The sequence below is a fragment of the Phanerochaete carnosa genome (assembly GCF_000300595.1).
Source record: "Phanerochaete carnosa HHB-10118-sp unplaced genomic scaffold PHACAscaffold_1, whole genome shotgun sequence".
Classification (NCBI taxonomy): Eukaryota; Fungi; Basidiomycota; class Agaricomycetes; order Polyporales; family Phanerochaetaceae; genus Phanerochaete; species Phanerochaete carnosa.
The window spans coordinates 5,472,913-5,495,011 of record NW_006767628.1 but is presented as its reverse complement, the minus strand read 5'-3'; the positions used below and the strand labels follow the sequence as shown (position 1 = coordinate 5,495,011).

General features: G+C 53.9%; 12 protein-coding genes across 12 annotated transcripts; 6 read left to right on the top strand and 6 right to left on the bottom strand.

The window, feature by feature from the left end:
* Positions 1–257: 257 nt before the first annotated feature.
* On the top strand, positions 258–848 carry PHACADRAFT_204957 (uncharacterized protein; the record flags this gene model as incomplete). The annotated part of the gene is made up of 1 exon (XM_007391139.1): positions 258–848. The coding sequence occupies one exon, from the start codon at positions 258–260 to the stop codon at positions 714–716; it is 459 nt and encodes a 152-aa protein (XP_007391201.1). The 3' UTR covers positions 717–848.
* A 606-nt stretch (positions 849–1,454) lies between these two features.
* Positions 1,455–3,047, top strand: PHACADRAFT_248680 (uncharacterized protein). The gene is made up of 6 exons (XM_007391138.1): positions 1,455–1,849; positions 1,903–1,912; positions 1,969–2,010; positions 2,062–2,275; positions 2,328–2,412; positions 2,477–3,047. The coding sequence occupies exons 1-6, from the start codon at positions 1,507–1,509 to the stop codon at positions 2,788–2,790; spliced, it is 1,008 nt and encodes a 335-aa protein (XP_007391200.1). The 5' UTR covers positions 1,455–1,506; the 3' UTR covers positions 2,791–3,047.
* Positions 3,048–5,136: 2,089 nt separating this feature from the next.
* Positions 5,137–6,738, bottom strand: PHACADRAFT_24941 (uncharacterized protein; the record flags this gene model as incomplete). The annotated part of the gene is made up of 1 exon (XM_007389549.1): positions 5,137–6,738. One exon carries the CDS (start codon positions 6,736–6,738, stop codon positions 5,137–5,139), a length of 1,602 nt encoding a protein of 533 aa, XP_007389611.1.
* A 294-nt stretch (positions 6,739–7,032) lies between these two features.
* PHACADRAFT_85211 (uncharacterized protein) lies at positions 7,033–7,474 on the bottom strand (the record flags this gene model as incomplete). Its single annotated transcript, XM_007391137.1, has 2 exons — positions 7,033–7,320; positions 7,370–7,474. Coding segments are annotated over 2 exons (393 nt in total), but the record flags the coding sequence as incomplete, so codon positions are not given.
* A 239-nt stretch (positions 7,475–7,713) lies between these two features.
* On the bottom strand, positions 7,714–8,723 carry PHACADRAFT_248675 (uncharacterized protein). The gene is made up of 5 exons (XM_007391136.1): positions 8,660–8,723; positions 8,582–8,605; positions 8,426–8,480; positions 8,052–8,368; positions 7,714–8,000 (listed from the first exon to the last, which is right to left on the bottom strand). The coding sequence occupies exons 1-5, from the start codon at positions 8,665–8,667 to the stop codon at positions 7,823–7,825; spliced, it is 582 nt and encodes a 193-aa protein (XP_007391198.1). The 5' UTR covers positions 8,668–8,723; the 3' UTR covers positions 7,714–7,822.
* Positions 8,724–8,850: 127 nt separating this feature from the next.
* On the top strand, positions 8,851–9,803 carry PHACADRAFT_248673 (uncharacterized protein). The gene is made up of 5 exons (XM_007391135.1): positions 8,851–8,894; positions 8,954–9,022; positions 9,084–9,198; positions 9,261–9,454; positions 9,520–9,803. Exons 2-5 carry the CDS (start codon positions 8,962–8,964, stop codon positions 9,630–9,632), a joined length of 483 nt encoding a protein of 160 aa, XP_007391197.1. The 5' UTR covers positions 8,851–8,894; positions 8,954–8,961; the 3' UTR covers positions 9,633–9,803.
* A 9-nt stretch (positions 9,804–9,812) lies between these two features.
* Positions 9,813–11,016, top strand: PHACADRAFT_24938 (uncharacterized protein; the record flags this gene model as incomplete). Its single annotated transcript, XM_007389548.1, has 5 exons — positions 9,813–10,111; positions 10,160–10,181; positions 10,254–10,287; positions 10,333–10,804; positions 10,854–11,016. 5 exons carry the CDS (start codon positions 9,813–9,815, stop codon positions 11,014–11,016), a joined length of 990 nt encoding a protein of 329 aa, XP_007389610.1.
* Positions 11,017–11,406: 390 nt separating this feature from the next.
* PHACADRAFT_248670 (uncharacterized protein) lies at positions 11,407–12,570 on the bottom strand. The gene has a single exon (XM_007391134.1). The coding sequence runs from the start codon at positions 12,436–12,438 to the stop codon at positions 11,425–11,427; it is 1,014 nt and encodes a 337-aa protein (XP_007391196.1). The 5' UTR covers positions 12,439–12,570; the 3' UTR covers positions 11,407–11,424.
* Positions 12,571–12,724: 154 nt separating this feature from the next.
* PHACADRAFT_84085 (uncharacterized protein) lies at positions 12,725–14,347 on the top strand (the record flags this gene model as incomplete). Its single annotated transcript, XM_007391133.1, has 6 exons — positions 12,725–12,932; positions 12,995–13,188; positions 13,244–13,444; positions 13,500–13,718; positions 13,773–14,011; positions 14,065–14,347. The coding sequence occupies 6 exons, from the start codon at positions 12,725–12,727 to the stop codon at positions 14,345–14,347; spliced, it is 1,344 nt and encodes a 447-aa protein (XP_007391195.1).
* Positions 14,348–15,663: 1,316 nt separating this feature from the next.
* On the top strand, positions 15,664–16,734 carry PHACADRAFT_135704 (uncharacterized protein; the record flags this gene model as incomplete). Its single annotated transcript, XM_007391132.1, has 5 exons — positions 15,664–15,804; positions 15,866–15,928; positions 15,994–16,062; positions 16,124–16,294; positions 16,349–16,734. 5 exons carry the CDS (start codon positions 15,664–15,666, stop codon positions 16,439–16,441), a joined length of 537 nt encoding a protein of 178 aa, XP_007391194.1. The 3' UTR covers positions 16,442–16,734.
* A 529-nt stretch (positions 16,735–17,263) lies between these two features.
* On the bottom strand, positions 17,264–18,638 carry PHACADRAFT_204947 (uncharacterized protein). Its single transcript, XM_007391131.1, has 2 exons — positions 18,390–18,638; positions 17,264–18,322 (listed from the first exon to the last, which is right to left on the bottom strand). Exons 1-2 carry the CDS (start codon positions 18,623–18,625, stop codon positions 17,500–17,502), a joined length of 1,059 nt encoding a protein of 352 aa, XP_007391193.1. The 5' UTR covers positions 18,626–18,638; the 3' UTR covers positions 17,264–17,499.
* Positions 18,639–19,302: 664 nt separating this feature from the next.
* PHACADRAFT_135702 (uncharacterized protein) lies at positions 19,303–20,296 on the bottom strand. The gene is made up of 3 exons (XM_007391130.1): positions 20,068–20,296; positions 19,996–20,015; positions 19,303–19,940 (listed from the first exon to the last, which is right to left on the bottom strand). Exons 1-3 carry the CDS (start codon positions 20,279–20,281, stop codon positions 19,383–19,385), a joined length of 792 nt encoding a protein of 263 aa, XP_007391192.1. The 5' UTR covers positions 20,282–20,296; the 3' UTR covers positions 19,303–19,382.
* Positions 20,297–22,099: the final 1,803 nt, after the last annotated feature.

Below are 22,099 nucleotides of genomic sequence, written 5' to 3'. Positions count from 1 at the left end.
GTTGTTTCAAGTTGAAAGAAACACACTGGCTGGCCCTGGTCCCTGGGCAATAGCTCGTGCAGTAATTGGGTCTTGTGTGATTTTTCAAATAAATATATTGATCTATCATGTTACTCTAGCAACAACCTCAGGAGATGACAGAAGTGAAAGGGGCAAACACAGCTACAGGCAATAAATCGAAACACGAGGAACACTAACCATGGACGCGACGCGTTCTCGTGCAGTCTTGCGTGACCGCGTCGAACTAGAATTGATGGATGGCGTCTGAGTCGGCATTCTCCGAGTGGAAGTTATCCGGCTTGAATCCGCGCCCATCCGGATTGAACGGATTGGCGACCCATCAGGCCGGATCGGATTCTATCCGGATAGAATCCGAATCCGCGGCAACACTAGTCTCACCGGAGCTGACGTTCGAGCAGTTTGTGGCAGCATACCGGGCAAGTGGCTATCTTAGCATGTCGACGACACTGCGCGACAGGGACCTCGCCGTGTATCGTTGGGGGCAGTCCTTGCGCCTGATGTGGGCTTGGGAGGGTGAGATAGTCGGCCGGAATCGGTGGCAGGAACTGCAGGATCGGGGTGGAGACGTGCACCGCGACTGGCTCGTTATCCCTCCTAACTCCACTACTATGACTCGCAGCCTGTACGATGAGGATGAGGACTTCGATCCGCCAGACCTGGAAGATGAAGACGTTGAAGAGGCTACGAATGGGTAGGGAACTTGACTGGCTGGCCAATGTATGGAAAATACAGATACTTGTGCCGTAACTACGTGATTACTTGACTTGTGCTCATTTGACCTGTCAGAAGGTTTTATCAATCCTTGCTTTATGCTAAAGCAGACGCGTGCTGCGACTATCACCCAAGCTTATATCCCGTTGGTCTCGTTCCCTCTCTTTCGGGAGATGTTCGCAGAGACCGGACTGTGTATACGTATTTTGTGAGAGGCTCCAGTCCACGAGGTTTGAAGTTGGACGTTGATCCGTGGAGAGAAATATGACCTCCGGCACCGCTCTCGGCGAAAGCGAGAGATGCTCACTCCTCTGAGGCCAGATAATAAGCTCTGGGTCGGCACTCTTGAGCTTAATATTGAAAAACAAGCGACCGCGGAGGCTGCTGCTGTGGCGAGAGACTCAGCAAGTGATTTCTGGCATAATTTTTGGGCGCCAGCGTGAGGCGATAGCGTCCTTGTCTCTTCACCCACCATTACTATGATTCACGGCGACCTTACTTTGTTGTATTTCAGCAAATAACAATCTATCTACTAGAGTATATGTATAGGAAGAACACCGGTCATTACCGTGGTTACCAAGTGGGAAGTTGAGCTGACTCCCAAGCAAAGCAGGCTTCGCCGGCCCCGGCCATCCTTGCCTCGAGCCGCTCACCGGCATGAGCCTGAGATACCTGCTTCACATTTTCGTATCTCGCCCTTTCACATCCACCGCTAGATCTTCATTCCACCATAGAGCTTTCGCTACTCGCAGCACCCTCGCTCATAGACCTAAGATGGGCAAGAAGAAGAATACAACTCCAGGTGAAGAGCACCTGCTACTACCCGTGCACCCTTCGCGCACAGAGCGACCCGAAGCAGAGCACGAGCCTACCGTTGACACGCACACCCATCTACTATCTACCTTCAGTGCATACCAGGCGACATACAAGCCCGGGAACCACCAGACGATATGGGAGTTCGTACGCGGCATGTACCGTGGGCGTAGAGTAGAGGCGATTGTGGACGTTTGGTGCGAGGCTCCAGTGGTTAAGCAGTGGAAGGAGCTCGCGGACTCCGCTTTAGCGATAGAGCGGAGGGAAAAGGACTGGGGTGGAATGGAGTATTGGTTCGTAATTGGTAAGTCCTTGTTCCTTTCGAGAGGATGTAAACAATTGACGGGAGCATGCCAGGCGTACATCCGTAAGCATGCCACTCCTTGTAGCATGTACTACTAATATCGAATGCGGACAATCTAGACATGAAGCAAAATCATACAATGACGTAGTAGAACGCGACATGTGCGTGATTATACAGACCTATGTGACCTTGCTTGTTCATAATTTGTCTAGCATAGAGGCTATGAGACATCCCCGCTGCGTAGGCTGGGGTGAAATTGGTCTGGACTATCACTATGATAACTCGCCCCGCGAAATTCAGCAGGAAGTCTTCGCGCGGCAGCTCCGCCATGCCGTCAAGCTCGGGAAGCCTCTGACAATCCACACTCGAGAAGCCGAAGAAGATACTGAGAGGATCTTGAAGGCAGAGGTGCCGAAAGATCACAAAGTATGCGTTTAATGCATCTCTATAAAGCAGGCTACTATCTGATCGGAGATAGATTCACATCCATTGCTACACTGACTCTCCGGAGTGGGCAGCACGAATGCTTGAACACTTCCCTAACCTGTTTATCGGCATCACAGGTCTGCCTCGTCTACACTCTTCTCTTGCTATCCAATGGTCCCTGATGATCACACTTCAATACAGGCGTCATCACTTACTCATCAAACCTCAACACGTCTGCTGTCATCCGCCAAATGGTCAGCTCATCCGGCGAGTCCCAGTCATCGAGTACACTGCGCATTGTTCTCGAGACAGATGCGCCCTTTATGGTGCCCGGGAACATCTACGCTGCGCTCCCGGAGATCAAGGGCAAGCGCCTCCCTCTCTGCCACACCGCGATGCTCCCGTGGACGGCGGAGTTCGTCGCAGGTGTGGCGAACGAGGCCGGCGGCTCCTGGGACGTCGAGAGCGTAATGAAGGTCGCAAGAGAGAATGCAAGGAAGGTGTATGGTATATAGCTGTCGTGATGGCCTGAAGGCATGCATTAGGTCCCTTGGATAAATACCCCGGCCGTCGACGACTCTCCACGGGGTCTTCGACCACCGGCCTGAAACCTGAAGTCTGAATCCGTACCGTCACTAACCGCGGAGGAACGGCTTACGCTATGTATCGAACCGTATACAGACCAAGCATATGCCTCCCCGACGCGACGCGATATTCTTGACGGCCTGTATGCGGACGTTAAACTTGTTGCGCTTTACTCAGACCAATGTACAAAAATCTAGTCGAGTGTCGCAAATGAGATGGTTGAACAGACTCGAGCATGAACAAACCAAGGCCGGACAGATAGTGCGCGACTTGGTCAGAATCTAGAGTGTGAAACGCGATTAGAGTTAGCTATAGGCCCAGCAAGCGTGGCGGAATACAGGCCCTAGAATCGGCGGAATATTCATCTGTCGTAGTCAGGCAGCCGGAAAGTCGACGCCTGGTGCGCGGCGAGCAGGAGAGCTAGCGCATTAAGCCAGCGACAACCCAGAGAGAGCCGAAGCCGGCAAGTTCAGAGGCAGACCACGCAGTCGCGACGGAGGGCGCACTTCGATAGATGCGACAGTTTCAGGGAATATAGAGCATAGAGCAGTACTATACGACCCATAGAGCACAGATCACTCGCCTAAGCCAAACCTCACTAGGTGATTATGTATGATGCGGGAAGTGAGATTCCATGTAACGAAGCCGCGTGAAAATAGTACATGAAAGCCCACGCCTAGCGCAGATCGGAATCCTTCAGACACCGCACAACCACTACTTCAGCTTCTTCTTGCTGGAGATGCGAAACGTCTATCAGAAGTAGGTCGCGACTGTCCGAAATGTGAGACTCACGGCCGGAGCTGGGACGAGTGGCCACAGCTACGCTTGCGGCAGTTGGTGGCCCGGGGAGGAAGACGAGCATAGCACTTGCGGCAAATCTGCTTGTCGCAGTTGTATTTTGAGGCAAGAACCTTCAGCGAGGGCTCAATGATGCCTCCACGAAGACTAAGTACAAAGGGGAGTCTCAGAAGAGAGAACCAAGCGCATCTTCATGGTAAAACGCACCGGAGAACCAAGTGGAGGGTGGATTCCTTCTGAATGTTGTAATCGCTCAAGGTGCGACCATCTTCGAGCTGCTTGCCGGCGAAAATGAGTCGTTGTTGATCTGGAGGAATTCTGTACATGTCCAATCAGCCTCTCTTCATCGTTCCGTCTTGATATCCCGCTTCAGCAGACGCACCCCTCCTTGTCTTGGATCTTTGCCTTGACATTGTCAATGGTGTCGGAAGACTCCACCTCGAGGGTGATAGTCTTCCCTGTGAGGGTCTTGACGAAGATCTGCATCTTCGAGGAGGTCAGTGGCGGCGCTGACGGACGCGCTGGGCGACGGACGTACTGTCGGTGCTCGGTGGACAGAGCCTGGGAAAGGACTATACAGTCACTCGGGTTGTGGCTGGATTTAGGGCAGGCTCTTCTCGGGAGCGGGATCTCCCGGGTGCTACAGGACCACTCCTTAGGATACGCCACTTTCTGCCCTCGCGCAACCTATAGAGCCTATTATGACCACTTTACTGTATTTAATATATCTATATCTATATCTATGTGTCATTAAAAACTCAGGGCCGTCCGGTGATTGTAGCGTAGGTGGGGGAGCAAAAAGCTTCGAAAATTATCAAGCGCGCCGGTTTGAGTGATGCCGAGACCGTCACCGGAGCCGCACAGTGAACTTAAAATTCGCAAAAATATTCACTAGTACTCAAAGTTATGCTCCATTTATGTGGAAAATGCGCATAATGCTCAGATCTTAAGTGTCGAGCTAGAATGCACCGGACATGATTCTACCGAGCTTAGGCGTGACTGAGGCGTGACAGGGCTGACTACCGCGTGACTGCCGCGTCATATCAGTCACGGTGTCCCTAGCCGCTGTCCTGGACCACCTCGGTTTTGTGTCCATCCCGCTGACTTCAGAGTTCGTCTTATCGCCTTGTGACTTCGCGCTGAGGAGGTCCATATGTTATAGTAATATAATGTAATTTCTTTACTATTTATATGTGAGATTTATACGAAAGGGAAGCGAGTTTTGATCAGGCGTCCCAAGGAGTGGTCCTATGCTGTATAACCGGTAAGTCTCCATGTTCCCCAGTTTCCCGCCGAGTCTCAGTCATCCCTTCGTCTCGTACGCTCGCAAGTTCATGCCTTATTAATTGTTAGAAATTGATTGATCATCAGCTTGTTAATTTCTACGGTGTTTCTGACTCCAAAGCTAATAAAGTAGAACATATACTGCCTCAGTCTCCGGATTTGCCTCTCTGCGCAAGCCCGTCCATATGCCGTCCCTATTCAACGGACAGTGCGGCGTCGGGGTTTATCCCTGTGAGCGCATAGATCAGATCGTCTTCGAAAATACTGTCTGTCCGTTTTGGCGAACGCAGCCAGAACTTGTAATACGTCCCATATGACGGCTTTTCGTCGTCTGTAGTAATGAGCCCCCACTTTGACGTCGTGTCCAAGACGTGCATGCGCCGCAAACATCGCTCCGCAAGATGCTTCGTTTCGGATGTCGGCTCGACGCCACATATCGATTTAAATGTGAGGGCGATGCATGAGAAGAACGTGCGCCATGCTTCTCGAGGGGCTTCATCTTTAAGAGCGTCTGGGTCTAGGAGGTGTACAGCGATATAGCAGAGACGTTCCAGGGCGGCGAGGGGATAGTTTGGGGCTCCCATCAGCAGCTGTGTGCGCTCTTTAAATATCTCGAGTAAGCTGCCCGCGAGGCCAGTCTGATCTAGATAGGGATCAGGTTTCTGCACATGGGGCAACACGGGAGCCGACATACCGGTCATAGAAGACTCTTTGATGACACGTGTAAATCCATTGTGAAGCCCCGACTCAACCTCACTACCGGGCGTGAGCTCCCAATCCGCGTCCACTAGACACTGCAAAAGAGTGCGGGTACTTGAAGGAGCGGCTAGCAGCCGCGAGAAGACGCACTTGAAGTCGACATTCAAGTCGTGAAGCCAGGACCCTCCCTGGATGGATAGAACATCCACCACAGTAAACCATGTCGATAAAGCCCTGCCGACCCACATAGGTATTTCAGCGTCTTCAGCATATGGAAGCCGGCTGCTGTTCTGCTGCAGCAGCGCGCTGACGAGAGTCTGAGATATAGTCCGGCATCCTAGAGTAGTGATATGTGTGCGCAATAGGGCCGTTGAGCCGACGATAGTGAAGTGGCCCGCCGGAAATTGAGGGGGTTCTGGGCCCGCGTGCCTCCAGATGCACCATAGCGCTACATGGTCTAGCGCAATCACGGTCTCGGCACCATCTAGGACTTGTCTATCCGCCAAGGTGCGTACTGTCGCTATTAGTGACTCCATATTAGATCTGGGGATAGGTTCGCCGTATGAAAGGCTGTGGCACATTGACGCGCATACAGAGGGATCAGTTATCCAATGGGTGACCATATGTTCGATATGGGGTGGATAGGAATATTTGCTGGGTGAGAGGATCATTAATAGAGCATCCACTTCTGGGCGTGTCATTGCTCTCGTTCCAGGTATCAAGGGTTGCTGAGTCAGCCCATCGGCCAGACCGCTGACCATGAGCGACCACTGCTGCCCGCTCAGCCTGAACAGGCTAGCGGAGAAAGGGACGACAAGACGTTCCCCGTCCTGGTGTAGGCGGCGCGCGAGAACGTGTTTCATGAACTTGACCAGCGATCGCAGAGGATCAGAGAGCTGCTTGAGAGAATCGAGCATTGAGACTACGAGGTGATCGTCTTGCAAGGTCTCGTCTAGGGAAATCAAGATGTCAACATCCCGCGTCTCGTCCGCAGCCGCATCCTCTTCATCGTCTACTCGAAGCTCGTTGTGTTTCAGGAGAGAGGGAGATCGAACACGCCTAAATCGCAACCATCGGCGGATGTAGGCCAGGGGCATCTTCAGAAACGTGGTCTTGTACGGACAGCGGGGAAACAGCACTGGCGCAATTGTCGCCGCAACAAACAGGAATGCCCATCCCGCTACGAGTGGTGTCGTTGTACGCCCGATGGCAGGATGGACAGACCAGGTGAAGATGCAGAGGCCGACGAAGAATAGCCCAAGAGAAAGCTGCAGCAGTAGCGGAAGCACTGCCGCAATCTCGAAGACACGCCAGTCCTTCAGGTCGGGATGGCGGAATTGCCGCACGCGCAGGCGCGCCCGGGGCGACACGTAGTCGACGGCGAGGTACTCGCGCAGCCACTGCTTCACGAGCATGCCGTAGGACGCCGTAATGAGGCTGAACATCAGGCTCGCGAACCAGAGTACATTCACGTGAATCGCGGACGGTGGTGGGGAAAACGGCGGCGACTTGGCCCTGGGCCCAGCTCTCGAATAAAGCGAACCGTTCACGAGTTGATAGGACTCTGTCTGGTCCACAAGACGCTCGAGCAGCCGAGTCACGACGTCGGATGGGTCTTCATCGAGTAGTTGGTAAGATTCTATGAGGAAGGCAGTCATGACAGCAGAGAATAAGCCAGCCTAGATTCAAGTTTAGTGAAGTAGGCTCGTACAGTAGGGAATGGCGTACGAATACTAGCAACGTGTCAATATCTTCCTTGCAGTCTCTAATCTTGTCCTCATCGATGGCTCGGACAGTCTTGACCGTCGTGCCCCACCCCGCCGTGCCAGTCATTGTCGTCGGCTGTGTTGTGAGCTGGGCGGGAAGCCCTTCAGCTTGCATAGCTATGACCTTTACAGAACCTGCTGTATGGTTAGTTATAAGCTCATGAGCGTCTGGTTGCGAGCCATGAACGCCTAACGTTGCCATAGTTATCTCAATTCTCACGACCGCCGAACTAAACAGGCGACCAACTTAACGCGCAAAAATGAACGTCACAGAAACCGAGGGCTCACTAGACAGGCGTCTTGCGGATGACATGCAAGCAGCGCGTATGGGTCGCATATGCACCATAGGATAAGGCCCGCATGATATACAGACGGCACGAAGGGTGAGACGAGAATAAAGCTACAACGACGCCAATCATTCCTCGTCCTCCTCGTCGCCACCTTCCTCCTTCTTGGCGGCAGCAGCAGCACGCTTGCGCTTGACGCGGCCGGGACGGCCACCGCCGTATGGCGAGGTGAGAGCGAAATCGATGTGCTTTTGGGAATCGAGGCGGACAACGAACGAAGGAACGTTGACGATCTGCTTACCAACACTGCGAAAACCTAAGATTGCATGCCGAGAGGTAAGATGGTTAGGTACGTACCGGATGTGGCGCTGGCGAATGAGAACACGGGCATGGTGAATGGACTTCGCAAGGCCAGCCTTGAAAACCTGGGTTTGGAGACGACGCTCCAAGAAGTCTTCAATCTTGAGGGACAGCACGTAATCGAGGCGCATGCGGGACTCATCGAGCACACCAACACGGACGAGACGACGGATAAGAGCGTTACCCTCAAAGAGACGCTTGGGGTCCTTGGGATCAAGCTTCAAGAGCTCACGAGCAGCACGTCGAATCTTGGAGAGGGTAAGACCAATGCGCCAAATCTCCCGCTTGTTGCGGAGACCGTATTCACCAGCGAGCTACAAGTCCGAGTGTGAAGATTGTCACGGATCTCTTCAATCACTAGCTTCACACACCTTCAGCTCGGCATCAAGACGAGCAGATTCGAAAGGCCGACGGGGGACCTTGTAGCTGTAATATCATCAAGCAGATGACGATGGGGCATGGCTTTAATCAGCACAATGCGTCCCTCCACAGCACAGTGGATCTTGAAGTAAAGGAAAGCTGCTCACGTCTTGCTGTGGTTCCGCGGAGCCCTAGACACCCACGGTAAACACGCAAAAGCTCAGCTAGTAGCACGGTCACACTACCTAGGCATTTTTCTTGAGGACGTCGGAGGCGGCGATGAACAAGCCTGGCGACCTTGGCGGGTTGTTTCTCGGGTACCGGGAACAAATGTGCGCAAACAATGTCTACGCGCTAAATCAAAACTGTACAGAACCTCAAGCCACCTCTGACAAGCGCCTCAATAGGCGCTCATTTTCCTGTCGCTTGCGTACAGTCTACCGTACCCGCCACCGACAACAGCACACGACGCTGACGACCGTCAGTATTGCAGTTTTGACACTACTTGAATTGGCTAGCGGACTGACATCATATCACAGGCCTTAAAATGCCGCACTCATTCGGTTACCGCGCGCGTACGCGCGACATGTTCAAGCGGGGCTTCAGAGGTGCGGTTATCGCGTAGCTGCTATGTTATAAGCGGAGAGTTGAGCGATGTGTCGGCCGCAGAGCATGGTCCGATTAAACTTTCGACGTACCTGATTCCCTACTGTGTCGGCGACATTGTTGACATCAAGGCCAATGCTGCCGAGCAACGGGGTATGCCGCACAAGTACTACCACGGGTACGTACACCCTACGACGTTGCGTGGAGCACGACTCGCTAAAGTATAGATACACAATTTAGCCGGACTGGTATCGTTTACAATGTCACCCCTCACGCCGTCGGTGTCATAGTCCACAAGGTCGTTGGCAACCGTTACATGGAGAAGCGGGTGAACATCCGTGTCGAGCACATTAGACACTCGAAGTGCCGTCAGGAATTCCTCGATCGCGTCAAGCGTAATCACGATCTCCACGCTGAGGCAAAAGCCAAGGGTGGTACGTACCTGTGATGATCAATTACTCGTCACTCTGCTCACCTTCCGCTGTGTCTTATTCGACAGAGCGTGTCCAGCTCAAGCGCATTCCCGCTCAGCCCCGCCTCGCTCATGTTGTCTCGACTGCGGATAACGCCCCACAGACCATGACTCCTGTACCATACGAGACTACCATCTGAAGTGTTCGCCTTACTGTTGTCGGCTGTTCTCTCTCTATCTCTGCGTCTGTTCAGTGTTCTTATGCCATACGCCATGCGAACCAAAACCATGACAAGAGTGTATAACAGTGCTGTTACCTGTGTAAAGCTTGTTTGTGGCCTCTAGCTGAGGATCGCTGACTTCATCTTCTCGGTCTGAACATGCGCATGTGGGCGCTTGTAATTACTCCCATGCGTGGCGGTGATTACCCCGCTATCTTAAACCTGTACCACAACGGCGGCATGCCCTCTCGGCGACGAGATCGTTCAGAATCTCGTGAGAGATCTCATTCTCGTTCCCGCGGTCGTTCACCATCCTCTGAGAGAGATGTCCCGCTGCCTAACAATGCACCGCACATCTCAGAGTCCGACTACTTCCTGCGCAGTGATGAATTCAGAGTGTGGCTTAAGGACGAGAAGCGCAAGTACTTGGATGAATTATCCAGTGAAAAGTCACGAAAGTAAGTTCGTCCTTTTCATCGTGCTGTAGTCGCTGAAGAGTTAACCAGGTACTTCCGCAAGTTCGTGAAGGTAAGACCGTAATATCCCAGGATGTACACCCGTATGCTTTGCGTACTTGTACTCATGCTCATACTGTTGCAGGCATGGAATAGAGGCAAGCTGCCTAGTGCGCATGGTATAATACCCGACATGTGCTGTTCTAACTTTGCAATACCTTTAGGATCACTCTATTACGGTGTGGAAGCGCAGAGTGCGAGCAGCCAGACGGGCTATAAATGGTCGTTTGCATCCAAGACCTCCAAGGCTGATATCGATGCGCTCCGTGCGACGCGCGAAGAGATCAGCGCAGCCACATATAAACGCTCACTCGCCGACCATGCTTCGTCACCGGCTGGGGGCAGCAGCAGGATTCAGGGCCCGACACTTCCCGGTCAGGCGGACCTCACGCTTGCTCGCGAAGATGTAGAGTCGCTGCGCGCCACCGAGCGTGAGCTGGACAGGAAACGCAAACGGAAGGTGGAGAAGGAGAGGATAGAGGACGTCGTAGGACCGAAGGAGGTTGGACGTGAGGGCATGCTTGAGAAGAAGCGGGCGCGCAGAGAAGCAGACAGAGCATTTAAGGAAAAGGGCGACGATGGTTTTGAGGCGGACGAGTCGACGTTGATGGGTGGTGGGGATGGTTTCCAGGAGAGGTGAGTATCACAATACATCGCGACTGTACTAATACTGATATCGATGCAGAATCCGCCAGCGGGATGCTGCTCGTCAGAGGAAGGAGGAACAGCGGCACGGTGCTCGAGATGAACGCGAAGCCGCTACTCGACAGCGTGCTGATGCGATCCGGCAGAAGGAGAAGGAGACCATGGACATGTTCATGCAGCTGGCGAAGGAAAAGTTTGGCTGAGATGCTTTGTGCACGTCTCCTTCAGATACTTATCCTCGGTTGTATACAATATACAATCACTCTATGTCGCTGACCCAACAAACCGCTCAATGCTCTGCACTTGTAGCAGGTAGATAAGCAGTGGTCAGGGCACCCTTTATCAATAGGCGGATGGCGTAGAGGGCATAGAAATGATGTCTATTTTCTACAAGCCGCGCTTCTCCTTACCCCTTGGTCTCTCCTTCACAGTAAACTTGTTACCGTTTTTCGTACCAGGCTTGCGAGTACGCTTGCCTTTGCACATCCAACCCCACACCGACCGCGGTGGTTTGTTACCCTTCGACTTACCACGACCACCACCGTGAGGGTGATCGCACCTAAATTGGATCATGAGCAAACGAAGATCTAAAAAATATTGAGTACTCGTACTCACCTGTTCATGGCCATACCGCGAACACGCGGACGGCGGCCGAGCCAACGACTACGACCGGCCTTGGCGAGGTTACGGTTCATCCAGAGAGGATTGCTCACACGTCCGATAGTGGCAACACAATCCTGCAGCACTTTGCGAATTTCACCGCTCTGAAGGCGGACATGGGTGTATTTGCCACCGTCTTCGTGCGTAACGACTTGAGCGAAGGTACCCGCGGAACGAACGAGGATCGCACGGCCCTCAGGGTCAAGCGCGATATTATGGATGATCGTGCCAGTGGGGAGGAGACGGAGAGGGAGGGCGTTCCCATTTTTGAGAGTCATAGTGCGCAAGACACCGAGCGCGAGCGAGACACTCGACGAGCCCGCTCCTTCGGAGGCGGAGCCGGCCTCAAGATCCTTTCCGCGAAGCGACTTCGAATCTGTGAAGCCTGGAATGTAGCCGTCCGGAATGCCTTGGCGGAAGCTCTCGACGACATCGCCGGCACGTAGGCCTTCAGGTGAGAGGATGTAGCTCCAGGGCTGCTTCGACCTGGAGTTGCGACTTTTGATGAGTGCAATGTGTGCCGAGCGACCCGGATCGTATTCGATACGGACTACGTCGTGAGGGCCGGGTTCCGTACGCATGAAGTCAACTAAACGGATACGACGCTTGTGTCCTCCACCGCGAAAACGGATGGTAATGCGACCATGGCCGTTTCGCCCGCCTTTCTTGCGGAGCGCGACGGTGAGTTGGCGGAGAGGCCGGCCTTGGTACAAGTGAGGCGAGAGAGGTCGCTTCAAGTGACGAATAGACGGTGTGATGGGTTTGTATGTCTTGTACAAGTCTTTAGACCTCCTGAAGGCCTGGTTGACCTCAGTGGGTGCATTTGAGATGACTTCCGTCGCGAGCGTGCGGTTGAATGGATGCAGTCGGGGAAGTGTGGAAGTCGAGGGCGCCTTCAAGGGCGAAGCCTTCAGCGAGCTAACGCACGAACGAAGCAAGCTAACTCCCCATCTTGCTGAAAACATTAGAGCCCGTCACTGCCGGCGGCCCCGACGTTGACGATGTGGTGGTGCAGAACAAGTTCGGGGAATTGTTGATTGAACAGGCGCCTACACTTATTTCTGTCCACAACCGCCATGGCAAGTCTCTTCATTCCAAGCATCCGACAACCTATCTCGCGTGTGACTGACCACTGAACGATGTGTAGGCGACCCAAATTACGGCTGGCACGTCCGAGCTGCGCGACATCACCAAAATGGAGCGGATAGGTACGCTGTGCCAAATACCAACTCCCCTACAATGACTGACGACATGGATCCAGGTGCGCATTCCCACATCCGTGGTCTCGGCTTGGACGACAGGTTGGAGCCTCGTGCCAACTCCCAGGGTATGGTTGGACAAGCGAAGGCGAGGAAGGCAGCGGGGATGATCCTCAAGATGGTCCAGGAGGGACGCATTGCGGGACGCGCGATGCTATTCGCGGGCCCACCGTCCACCGGAAAGACTGCTATCGCTTTGGGTACGCTGCAGGAAATGAGCTTTAACTGTGTATTCTGAGACTCACTGTGCTCCCGCGTGTAGGTATGGCGCAGACTCTGGGCCCGGACGTCCCCTTCACAATGATCGCCGCAAGCGAAGTCTTCTCCTTGTCAATGTCCAAGACGGAGGCTCTTACGCAAGCATTTCGGAGAAGTATTGGCGTGCGAATCAAGGAGGAGACTGAGATTATTGAGGGAGAAGTCGTCGAGATGCAGATTGACCGTAGCCTTACTGGGGTGTGTTCTCACCCATCACTTGTGCTACTCAACATCACGAACATTTTTCCCGCAGGCGACGAAGACAGGCAAGCTGACGATCAAGACTACTGACATGGAGACCATTTATGACCTCGGTACCAAGATGATTGACGCACTGGCCAAGGAGAAGGTCACCGCGGGGGATGTCATCTCCATAGACAAGACTTCAGGAAAGGTCTCGAAGCTCGGTCGCTCGTTTGCGCGGTCAAGAGATTACGATGCAATGGGTGCCGACGTACGTGTCATATTGACCATTCGTGTTACGGGCTGTACATCTGACCCATTCTCAGACCAAATTCGTGCAATGTCCGGAAGGCGAAATTCAAAAGCGACGAGAGGTCGTACACACAGTATCTCTACACGAGATTGACGTCATCAATAGTCGAACCCAAGGGTTCCTGGCTCTCTTCGCAGGCGACACAGGCGAAATTAAGCCTGAGCTCCGGAATCAGATAAACCAGAAGGTTGCCGAGTGGCGCGAAGAGGGGAAGGCAGAGATTATACCTGGCGTGAGTAATGCAGCGTGGATTACTAATATTTTTGTATACTGATTATCTGTATAGGTGCTTTTCATTGACGAAGTTCACATGCTGGATATTGAATGCTTCTCGTTCCTTAATCGCGCTCTCGAGAACGAACTGTCCCCATTGGTCATCATGGCCTCGAACCGTGGGATGGCAAGAATACGAGGCACAAAAGTTAACAGTCCCCACGGCCTTCCTGTTGACCTCCTCGACCGTGTGCTCATCGTGAGCACAAGGCCATACGACAGTGAAGATGTCCAAGAAATCATCAAGATCCGGTGAGATCTTTATGAGAATTTCCTGCAATGATGTTATTCACTCCATACTTCAGATGCGAAGAGGAGGATGTGACCCTTAATGAAGCAGCTCTGCAAGTCCTCACCCAAATGGCGCTTGAGACAACGCTTCGCTACGCGTTGAACATCATCTCCACCGCACAGGTTCTCGCGCGAAAGCGCAAATCTGACAAAGTTGAAACAGACGACCTAAAACGAAGCTATTCGTACTTTATGGACGAGAAGCGTAGTGTACAATGGCTGAAGGAGCAGCAGGGCGCGCTCATGTTCGAGGAGATTGGGGCCGAAGGCGATAATGATACTATGGACCAGAGCTGAGTGCTTGACCTAGTAGAGCAGTCGATGCGATGGCTCCGCCTGTTTTGCTATACTATGTGCGTACTGCCACCATAGCGGATTGTCCCTGCGCAAGTCCCGGTGCTGAGCTGACGTGGACTCTCCAGCTTCTTGTGCTATTATTGTACGACAAGGTTGCTGCGGCGCACCTCTACCTAGCTCTCGGCCGGGTGCTATCATGTTACGGGCCATGCGTCTCTAGTGCGCTTCGCGAGACTTGTGATACATGAAGCACATTGCGGCGCGCCTGGCCTACGTTACAAGAATTCGTGAGTCGATCGGCTCGCATGGTTCTCACATGGCTGCGCGTCCAGATTCGATGTACCGTAGTTTTGGTAGGATGGACGGCCACCGAGGATACGGCTGTCGCAGAGCTTCACTGAATGACACAGACCCAACACGCCGCGAGAGAGCCGACAGCGCAGAGCTATGTAGAGGACCACACCAACGCGACCATATCAGGATGGTTTCTCCCTAGGGCTCAATGTGGACACTTTAGCACTTGGCTGATTGGGGCTCATAGACGCCACACTAACCTCGTTCTCCGGTCACTGTTCGTCCGATCTGGTCGCCAACGTATCCGGCACCGCTGTCTGGGCGGCGATCTCGTGGAGACAATGTGCGGCACAATGTGGTCATAGACTCGACACGGCACAACTACCGGCGGACAAGACGTTCCTGGGGACCAGAAGTGTCAGTGTTCGCCCTGAAGGGGTTTTTATATCCCACCGCGACTCGATGGCATCTCTGGCTGACCTGCGTCACCGGAGTACGTCCCATGGCACGGTCACAGGGTTTCCCTCACAGCTTCGGCTCCGCGCTTCGCCTGTCACCTCCGAGAGAAAACGCTGCCATGGATGGGCAGCAGCTCGTCTCCGTTGCCTGGGTTAGCACATCAGCCGCGTGCGACACGTCCCCGCGATCTCAATGGGTTTTTCCGCTCCCCCACAATGTAAGGTTAAACATCGCTGCTTGCCGCCCATCCCGGACGCGCCGAGGACTACCAACAGCGAGATGGCCGCGAGTATTACCCTTGTATTCTGCGCGCCCGCGGCATTCAGGGTTCCTACCCACTTTGTGAGTGCCTAGTCCCGCAAAGGCCGATGCATGCTGCCGTCGGCCCACCCGAGTGTTGATACCTACCTGTACTCTGTTTGGCTGCGTGCCAGACGGCTCGATGATTCGACGTCCTGTGCCTAGAGGCCGCATCACTCCGGGTCAGGTCAGTCTAGAGGCATACTGACCTGGATGCATGACTGCAAAGGGCTGGTCAGTTGTCCCTACTGCAGGGCCTGCATATGGACCGGCCCGCACCTACTGCCCCAGCCTTATATACCGCACAATTATCCGCTGGCCCTGCGTTGCCGCACCCCTCGCGTTCCGCGAACCATCCGAGTCTCTGCCAATTTATCCGAACCCCTTGTGCGCGTCCCTCGATGGTGCGTCGCTCTCCGTTCTAGTGGGTGCGAATAGCCCTGCGAACTGACGTGCTCCGTGTAGGCTCCTTCCAATAAGTCGCAGCTTCGGTCGCTCAAGAAGGCACTGACGGCGAACGGCGCACCTGTCAGTCAACGATCGTTCTCTGCGCGCATCTCCCAGACTGACGGAAATGCTTGCCCGTCGCATAGCGTAACCAGGCGTACGCCCCGAACACGCTGATCGCCCCGTCCACCATGCAGTCCGAATGCAGCACCCTCGTACGTATCTAAAGTTCACTCTTCCGTGATAAGGAGAGTTGACAGTTCGCTCGCTGCCCAGGTCGACTTCGGCGACGAGTACCTCGATGAGGAGCAGCCCGAGGAGGATGCCGCGTCCGTCCTCGGCTCGGACAACAGCGCGTGGTTGCGTAGCATCTCCACGAGCTCGTCCTCTTCAGCAGCGTCTGCCTCTTCTGCACCGCGCGCTGCAAAGCGCCCCGAGACCGCCGTGGTACGTTGCTTCTTGATTATTTTCTTCGCGAGCGGTGCGCTCAGTGACTGTTAGATGCTTGACAGCGACGACATGTCGTGGAGCCTGCCCCGGGATGCGAAGCGCTCCATCCCAAAGCGGATCTTACATGCCTTCGCCGGCCAATGAGGTTGGCTTTCTGTCGGCCATATGCCTCGCCCATGCCTTCACAAGCCGTTGCCGATGGGCATGCATATGCTTTCTCTGGATAATTCGCACGAGAAGTATGTAATTGGAAAAGATAAGGGTGCACCATATAGTACTTGGATGGATGTAATATATCGCCTGTATTGTTCAAGCTGTGTTGAGTTCTGTTTAAGTTAGATGCGATGTCAGCGTCGCCATTTCGTGAAAGGACATTGCGTAACGCAGTTTAACTTTGACATTGAAGAGTCCGGCCCGTCTATCAATACAATGATTCAGAGGACCCAGCCACAGTAACTCAGGTACCCAGAGACGATACCCACCGAGTAATTGTGACCGGTGGCCCGGTCTCCACGTACATCATCTTGCTTTGGGCTTCAGCTTCAGCGCTCAGCTACTTGAGCCTACCGCGTTGTATTCGGCCAGGGTGATAGTGCAGACCTAGCTGTCTCAAGATAAGGCTCAAAGAGTGTCAACCCCGACGACGCGAGCGATCGCGGATTCTGCAGCATAGCATTGATATCGTTGGGCTGCAATACATGTAGAGCGACACGTAGCTGCAGCTGAGACTCGTGACTCAGTCGCCGCGATATCGAGCGGTAGGTGTATGCGCCTACAACATTGGAGGTTCTAAGGTTGCTCTGGGTAACTGATGTTCTCAAGTGCTTTTATTTAGCAACATTATTACTGCCTTATGTAATGGTTGGCCGTGAGACATCTTAGAGTCCGCAGTTTCATTTGATTTCGTCTCGCCTTCAGCAGTTGCCCAGTACCGCTTCATCTCTCGCACGGCCCGCAGCCATACCGATAAGCTAGCCAGTGGTTCTAAACTGAGACCGGTGCTACAAAACATGTGCATTAACTTTAGCCAAGTGCGTGCAGTGGTATGTAATGTGGTATACAATGTTCAATGATGTGATGGTTAGGTCTCTATCAGAAGAGAAAAAGATGAACCCCGACCACAGCTTACAACCGATTAAATAAACCCAACACATCCTGCATCTTGCGTACAAATTAGTGGCGGACCCTGTCTGGCGGAAACCCTATCGTGCCTCGCCGAGTCCGCAAAGCGCGAGCGCTGCCTCCATCACATCGTTCTGCGAAACCGTCTTCGCAGCGGGCTTCGGCGTCGCATTGACGTCGAGGGGGACAATGGGACGCACGTTCCCACTCCTCCGCCAGACGGTCGCCTGCGAGCTGAGGCTACTGCTCGGCGTGAGCGCCTCGTGCGGCAAATCCATCTCGTCCTCGGTGTCTCCCCCAGTGATGTCGAGCACCATCATGTCCACGTCCCCGTCCCTGTCTTCCTCGCGCGCGGACTTATTCCCGCTCAGCCGCGCAGCGGCACATGCCCACTCAAGCGTCGGCTTTGCGCGCGGGCGGCGGCGCAGTCCAAAGTCGAGCAGGTCTCGGTCGCGCTCGACCGCGGGGCTCAGCGGCGACGGCGGGCTGCTCGGCATGTGCTCGTACAGGCTCCGCGGATCTTCTGGGATCGAGTACGTGCGAGCGCGTGGCGGCGTGCGCGGCTCTGGACGCTCAGCACGTGTCGCGATGGCGTCCAACGACGGACGCTTTAAGGCGCCCAGCGAGACCGTCGGCCGGCGCTGCTGATGCGGGTGCGAGTGGTGGTGGTACATGTGGTTGCGCACCGTGCGCACGCTGGACGAAGACGAAGCAGAGACGGCGCTGAGGGGCGGCGAGCGCGAGGCGTGGTGGGAGATACGTCGGCCGCGTGCGTCGGCTATCGTGGGAAACAACATCGCGGATAACGTTGGGTCATCGGTGCCCGCGGGGTTGTTGTGAAGCGCAACTTTTCGTTCGGTCTGCCGCTTATTTTGGAACCAGACTGTCACAGACCGGAGTTCTCTGTATGTGGTGATGAAGCGGTTAAGAACGACGGGCCCAATGGCTATGGCGGAACCGGTGTACGTACATTGAAGCCTCCTTGGCTACAGCCTCACGCTGTTCGCGTGTCGGGTGAGAGGTTTGGTGGTAGAGATGTTCGAGCATCATAAGCTGTGTACTAGTAAAGCGCTTCCGGGTGCGGCGAGGCAGCTCGCCATCGATTGCGGTGTCGTCAAGGCTAGATTGAGTGTCAACGGAGCCGACGCTGGTTGCAGAGGATGTGCGGAAAAGACTGGGGCTCCGCGGGGACTCGAGGAGAGACATGGTGGACGGACGAGAGGAGGAAGGGGGAATGATGGAAGCTTTCTAGCGGGAGTTGAACTTAGTTTTTATTGCGCGTCGTTTAACGCGGTTGATCAACGCGATCGCGTCTGTCCACGTGAAAACCGCGATTGTCACGTGATATCTAGCCATTCAACGCGCCGCCCAAGCGCTCAATTTTACATCCGCGAAGCGTACTCGAAAGTGTAGCCTGAAGAACAAACCAGACCTCCGCCCGGTATAGCTACAACGAATCTGAGACTCTCAGGCTGACACCGTCGTTGGATGTTTAGACCATAGCAATACTCTGATCCGCGACGGAGACGGAGAGTTTGGGCCTCAATGAACGGGATGGTGAGGGTAAAAGATCAAGCTGGAATGCGGGGAAGGCGATCGTCGTCAAGGATGACACATTGACTGTGCCTTGACTAAGCAACAGAGGCGAGACACCGGGATGCAGACGAAGAGGTGATGTCACCGAGCTTGCACTCGCCACGACATTGTGCGAAGCATCTCCCCCTCAGGATGCTTTTTTCTATGTCTCTCAAGCGGGCATAGAGATGTAGTCGTCAACACCCTGCAAGACCTAAATGCCAAAATCTACAGAACGAGCACGAGCAGCTGAAGTCACTGTCTTCGCCTTGAACAGCGTAAGCTGGGCATCAGCGACAACGAAATCGGGTGTAACATTTTCCCTGTATAACATAAAGCGCTGCATCCCCGCAGTGTTATGATTGTATGACCTTCTGCCAGTACTGTCTTAGTCCTCCAAAGCGATTACTTTCGTAAGACTGTAGCCTTCGCTCCCTTCGCGATATCCGCGCTGGTTACTCACCACCCTGACTCCTGCTTTCATAAAATCACAGCACCAATGCGTATGACCGAACATCCACAGCGTTACATTTCCCGCCGTCCAGCATGGCTCGCCCGTAAGCTCGCTCGCAAACGCCGAGTTTGTCGGGTTGTCCTGCCCGACGAACTTCAAGTCGCTCGTTCCCCCGATTGTCGGAGCGTGATGTGTAAGCACAAGGACCTTCCGCCGAGGCTCCTGCGCTGCAATCTGCGTGACTGTTGTGTTGAGCCATGCGACGTCTGCACGGTGCTCGGCGATGAAGGCCTCAGGGGTGAAACCGTCGATGCGCTTGAAGTCTTGCAGCGCCCACGAGAGGATGTCGAGATACTCTGAGTCAAGCGCAGCCCACAGGGTGCAGCCAAGGATCGTGAGCGTTGGGGTAAGGTCGTAGCGCGTTCGGTTCAGGAAGACGAATCGACCATTAGATTCGGCCTCAAATGCACGCAGGCGAGCATGAGATTCTGGCTACATTGTCTGTTAGCCATCTAAGTGTTGCTAAACTATACGGAGGACGTCGTACGACGGTTGAACGGTATGGCTCTAATAATAGTAGTCGGTATGCAGCACTATCGCGATGTATTGCTCTACAGACCATGGTTTCCGGCTACGAAGAAGATCATCTTGAACTTCGGGAGCTGGTCGCGCAACCAGACGAACATTTCATCCTGGAAAGTGCACCCAACATCGCCGAGGAGGGCCAGGTACTGGGCCGCCACAGGGAACTCATAGTGGTAGAACTCCTTGCCAGGCTTGGCATTTGGACGCTCGCATTCGAGATAGAGGTCACTTAAGAGCTGGATGTTCATGTTTATGGGAGATGAGCTAAATCTAACCTGGGAGGGATGAGGTCAGAGAGCTGTGGACGCCATTAATTGTCTATATCGCCACATTCTTTGACGCCAGCAATTGGAGCGCCGAAGGCGATACATTCGAAGGAAATCGACTTGGTAGACTTGTTTCACGCGGAAATCGATCATATACACATAGGTGGCCGAGTCAGATTCTCTGAAGGAATGCACTGCATGGCGCTCGACTTCGGGGTATCGGGTGCTAGGGCGGTGTCCGGGGACTGCTATCATCAAGTCTAGTTCGGAAATTTGGCCCACGACCTTGCTTCATACCACTGTCGTCGCCAGCTGCCGAGTCCAAGTCTCCAATCTCTCCACTAATGCTTGTTACGCACCAAGAAAATCCTTGGCCGTATTCTTTCATGGCAGCTCTTTCGAAAGCCCTGGACGATGCAGGGATACCCAATTTCCAGTGGGGTGATCACTTGAACTGGGGACACTACTGCGAGAACGCCCCGGTGGTAAGCTTACGGTGTTTATGTCAAGTCCGTGGCTCGCTGTGACACTGTTTGTGTTTCCAGCTGTGCGGGCTGGTAGTCTCTGCGGGTCAGTTAGCCACGGCCACGTCCATCCTGTCGCGCGCTGGGCTGCGCTCGTGTAATTGTGCGCACGGAAAGCCTTGTAATCTGCCTAACGCGCACCCGCCATTCGACACAGCCGTAGCTCCGCGCATGCATTTCACAGTGCCATCTCTGCTACCGTCCAACGTGGTTTTTCTGTGCGCAAACGAAGACATGCTTAACCTTTTCCCCTTGACGCCATCACATCTCAATCCTGCTTCCCTGGAGTGGGAGGAGCATCACGTTCAGCTATATCCCAACTGTATTGCAGCTGATAGTCTTGGGGCGGAAAGGCACGCTATCAGGCTCATCACCGCGAAAAGCCTTGCCAAGGTCCTGATGTTGTGTTTCTTACTCTTGCCGCCCGCTCACCAGCACCTCTGCCGCCACACGAGCTGGACGCTACGCGAGCTGGCTATCGCCGATGGGGAAAATTCTAACGTCGGAGATATTGACTGCCCAACGCTCGATCAGTTCTGGCGGGGTTTCTGGCAGCAGTTCGGAGTCCCTCTGGAAACGGCGGAATGGCTACAGTCGGAGGCTCGGAGGAAGTGGCAGAGCATCCTCATCACACGTTGTGATGCAATCTAGCTATCACTTGTACATATCGGGCTGTGTGGACTAAACCTCTCGTTGCTGTGTTCCAGGCCGAAACTGTCATAGCGGACGGGTGCATACAAAACACAACAGATTGATTATCCTACCATCAGATCCTTGTCAGCGCTACGCGTCTGTGCACTGGTGCAGAGCAGGCTTTAGGAGAACCAGGGCAGCCGTTTCTCGGCCGTCCTAGTTCGTTACATTGGCCGACCCCGGATTTGGTCATCGTCCATCGTCGAAGGGTGCAGATACTCGGCGAAACGCGACGGAGTCACCCATTGTTCTACACAGCCAACGTGTAGCTGTGTGTCGTGAGTACTCTGTCCGTTCTTGGCTTGTACCGAACTGATACTGCGACGATGTGGCGCACATAGCGAGCGAAGATATGGCTCGTCGTCTACAGTCAATACGCTCAGAAACATGCGATGCAGAGCTGGTTGGTACATCTATGAATATGCTGACAAATGTTGCAAAAAATAGCTCGCCACACTTACCATCGACAGATGAAACGGTGAGGACCAATGATGCTTGCATTCATTCCTAAGACACTATCGCTTAAAGAAGCTAGATTCTCCTACCTCGCCGTAACGAGTGCATAGGATACAGCGAGTCAAAA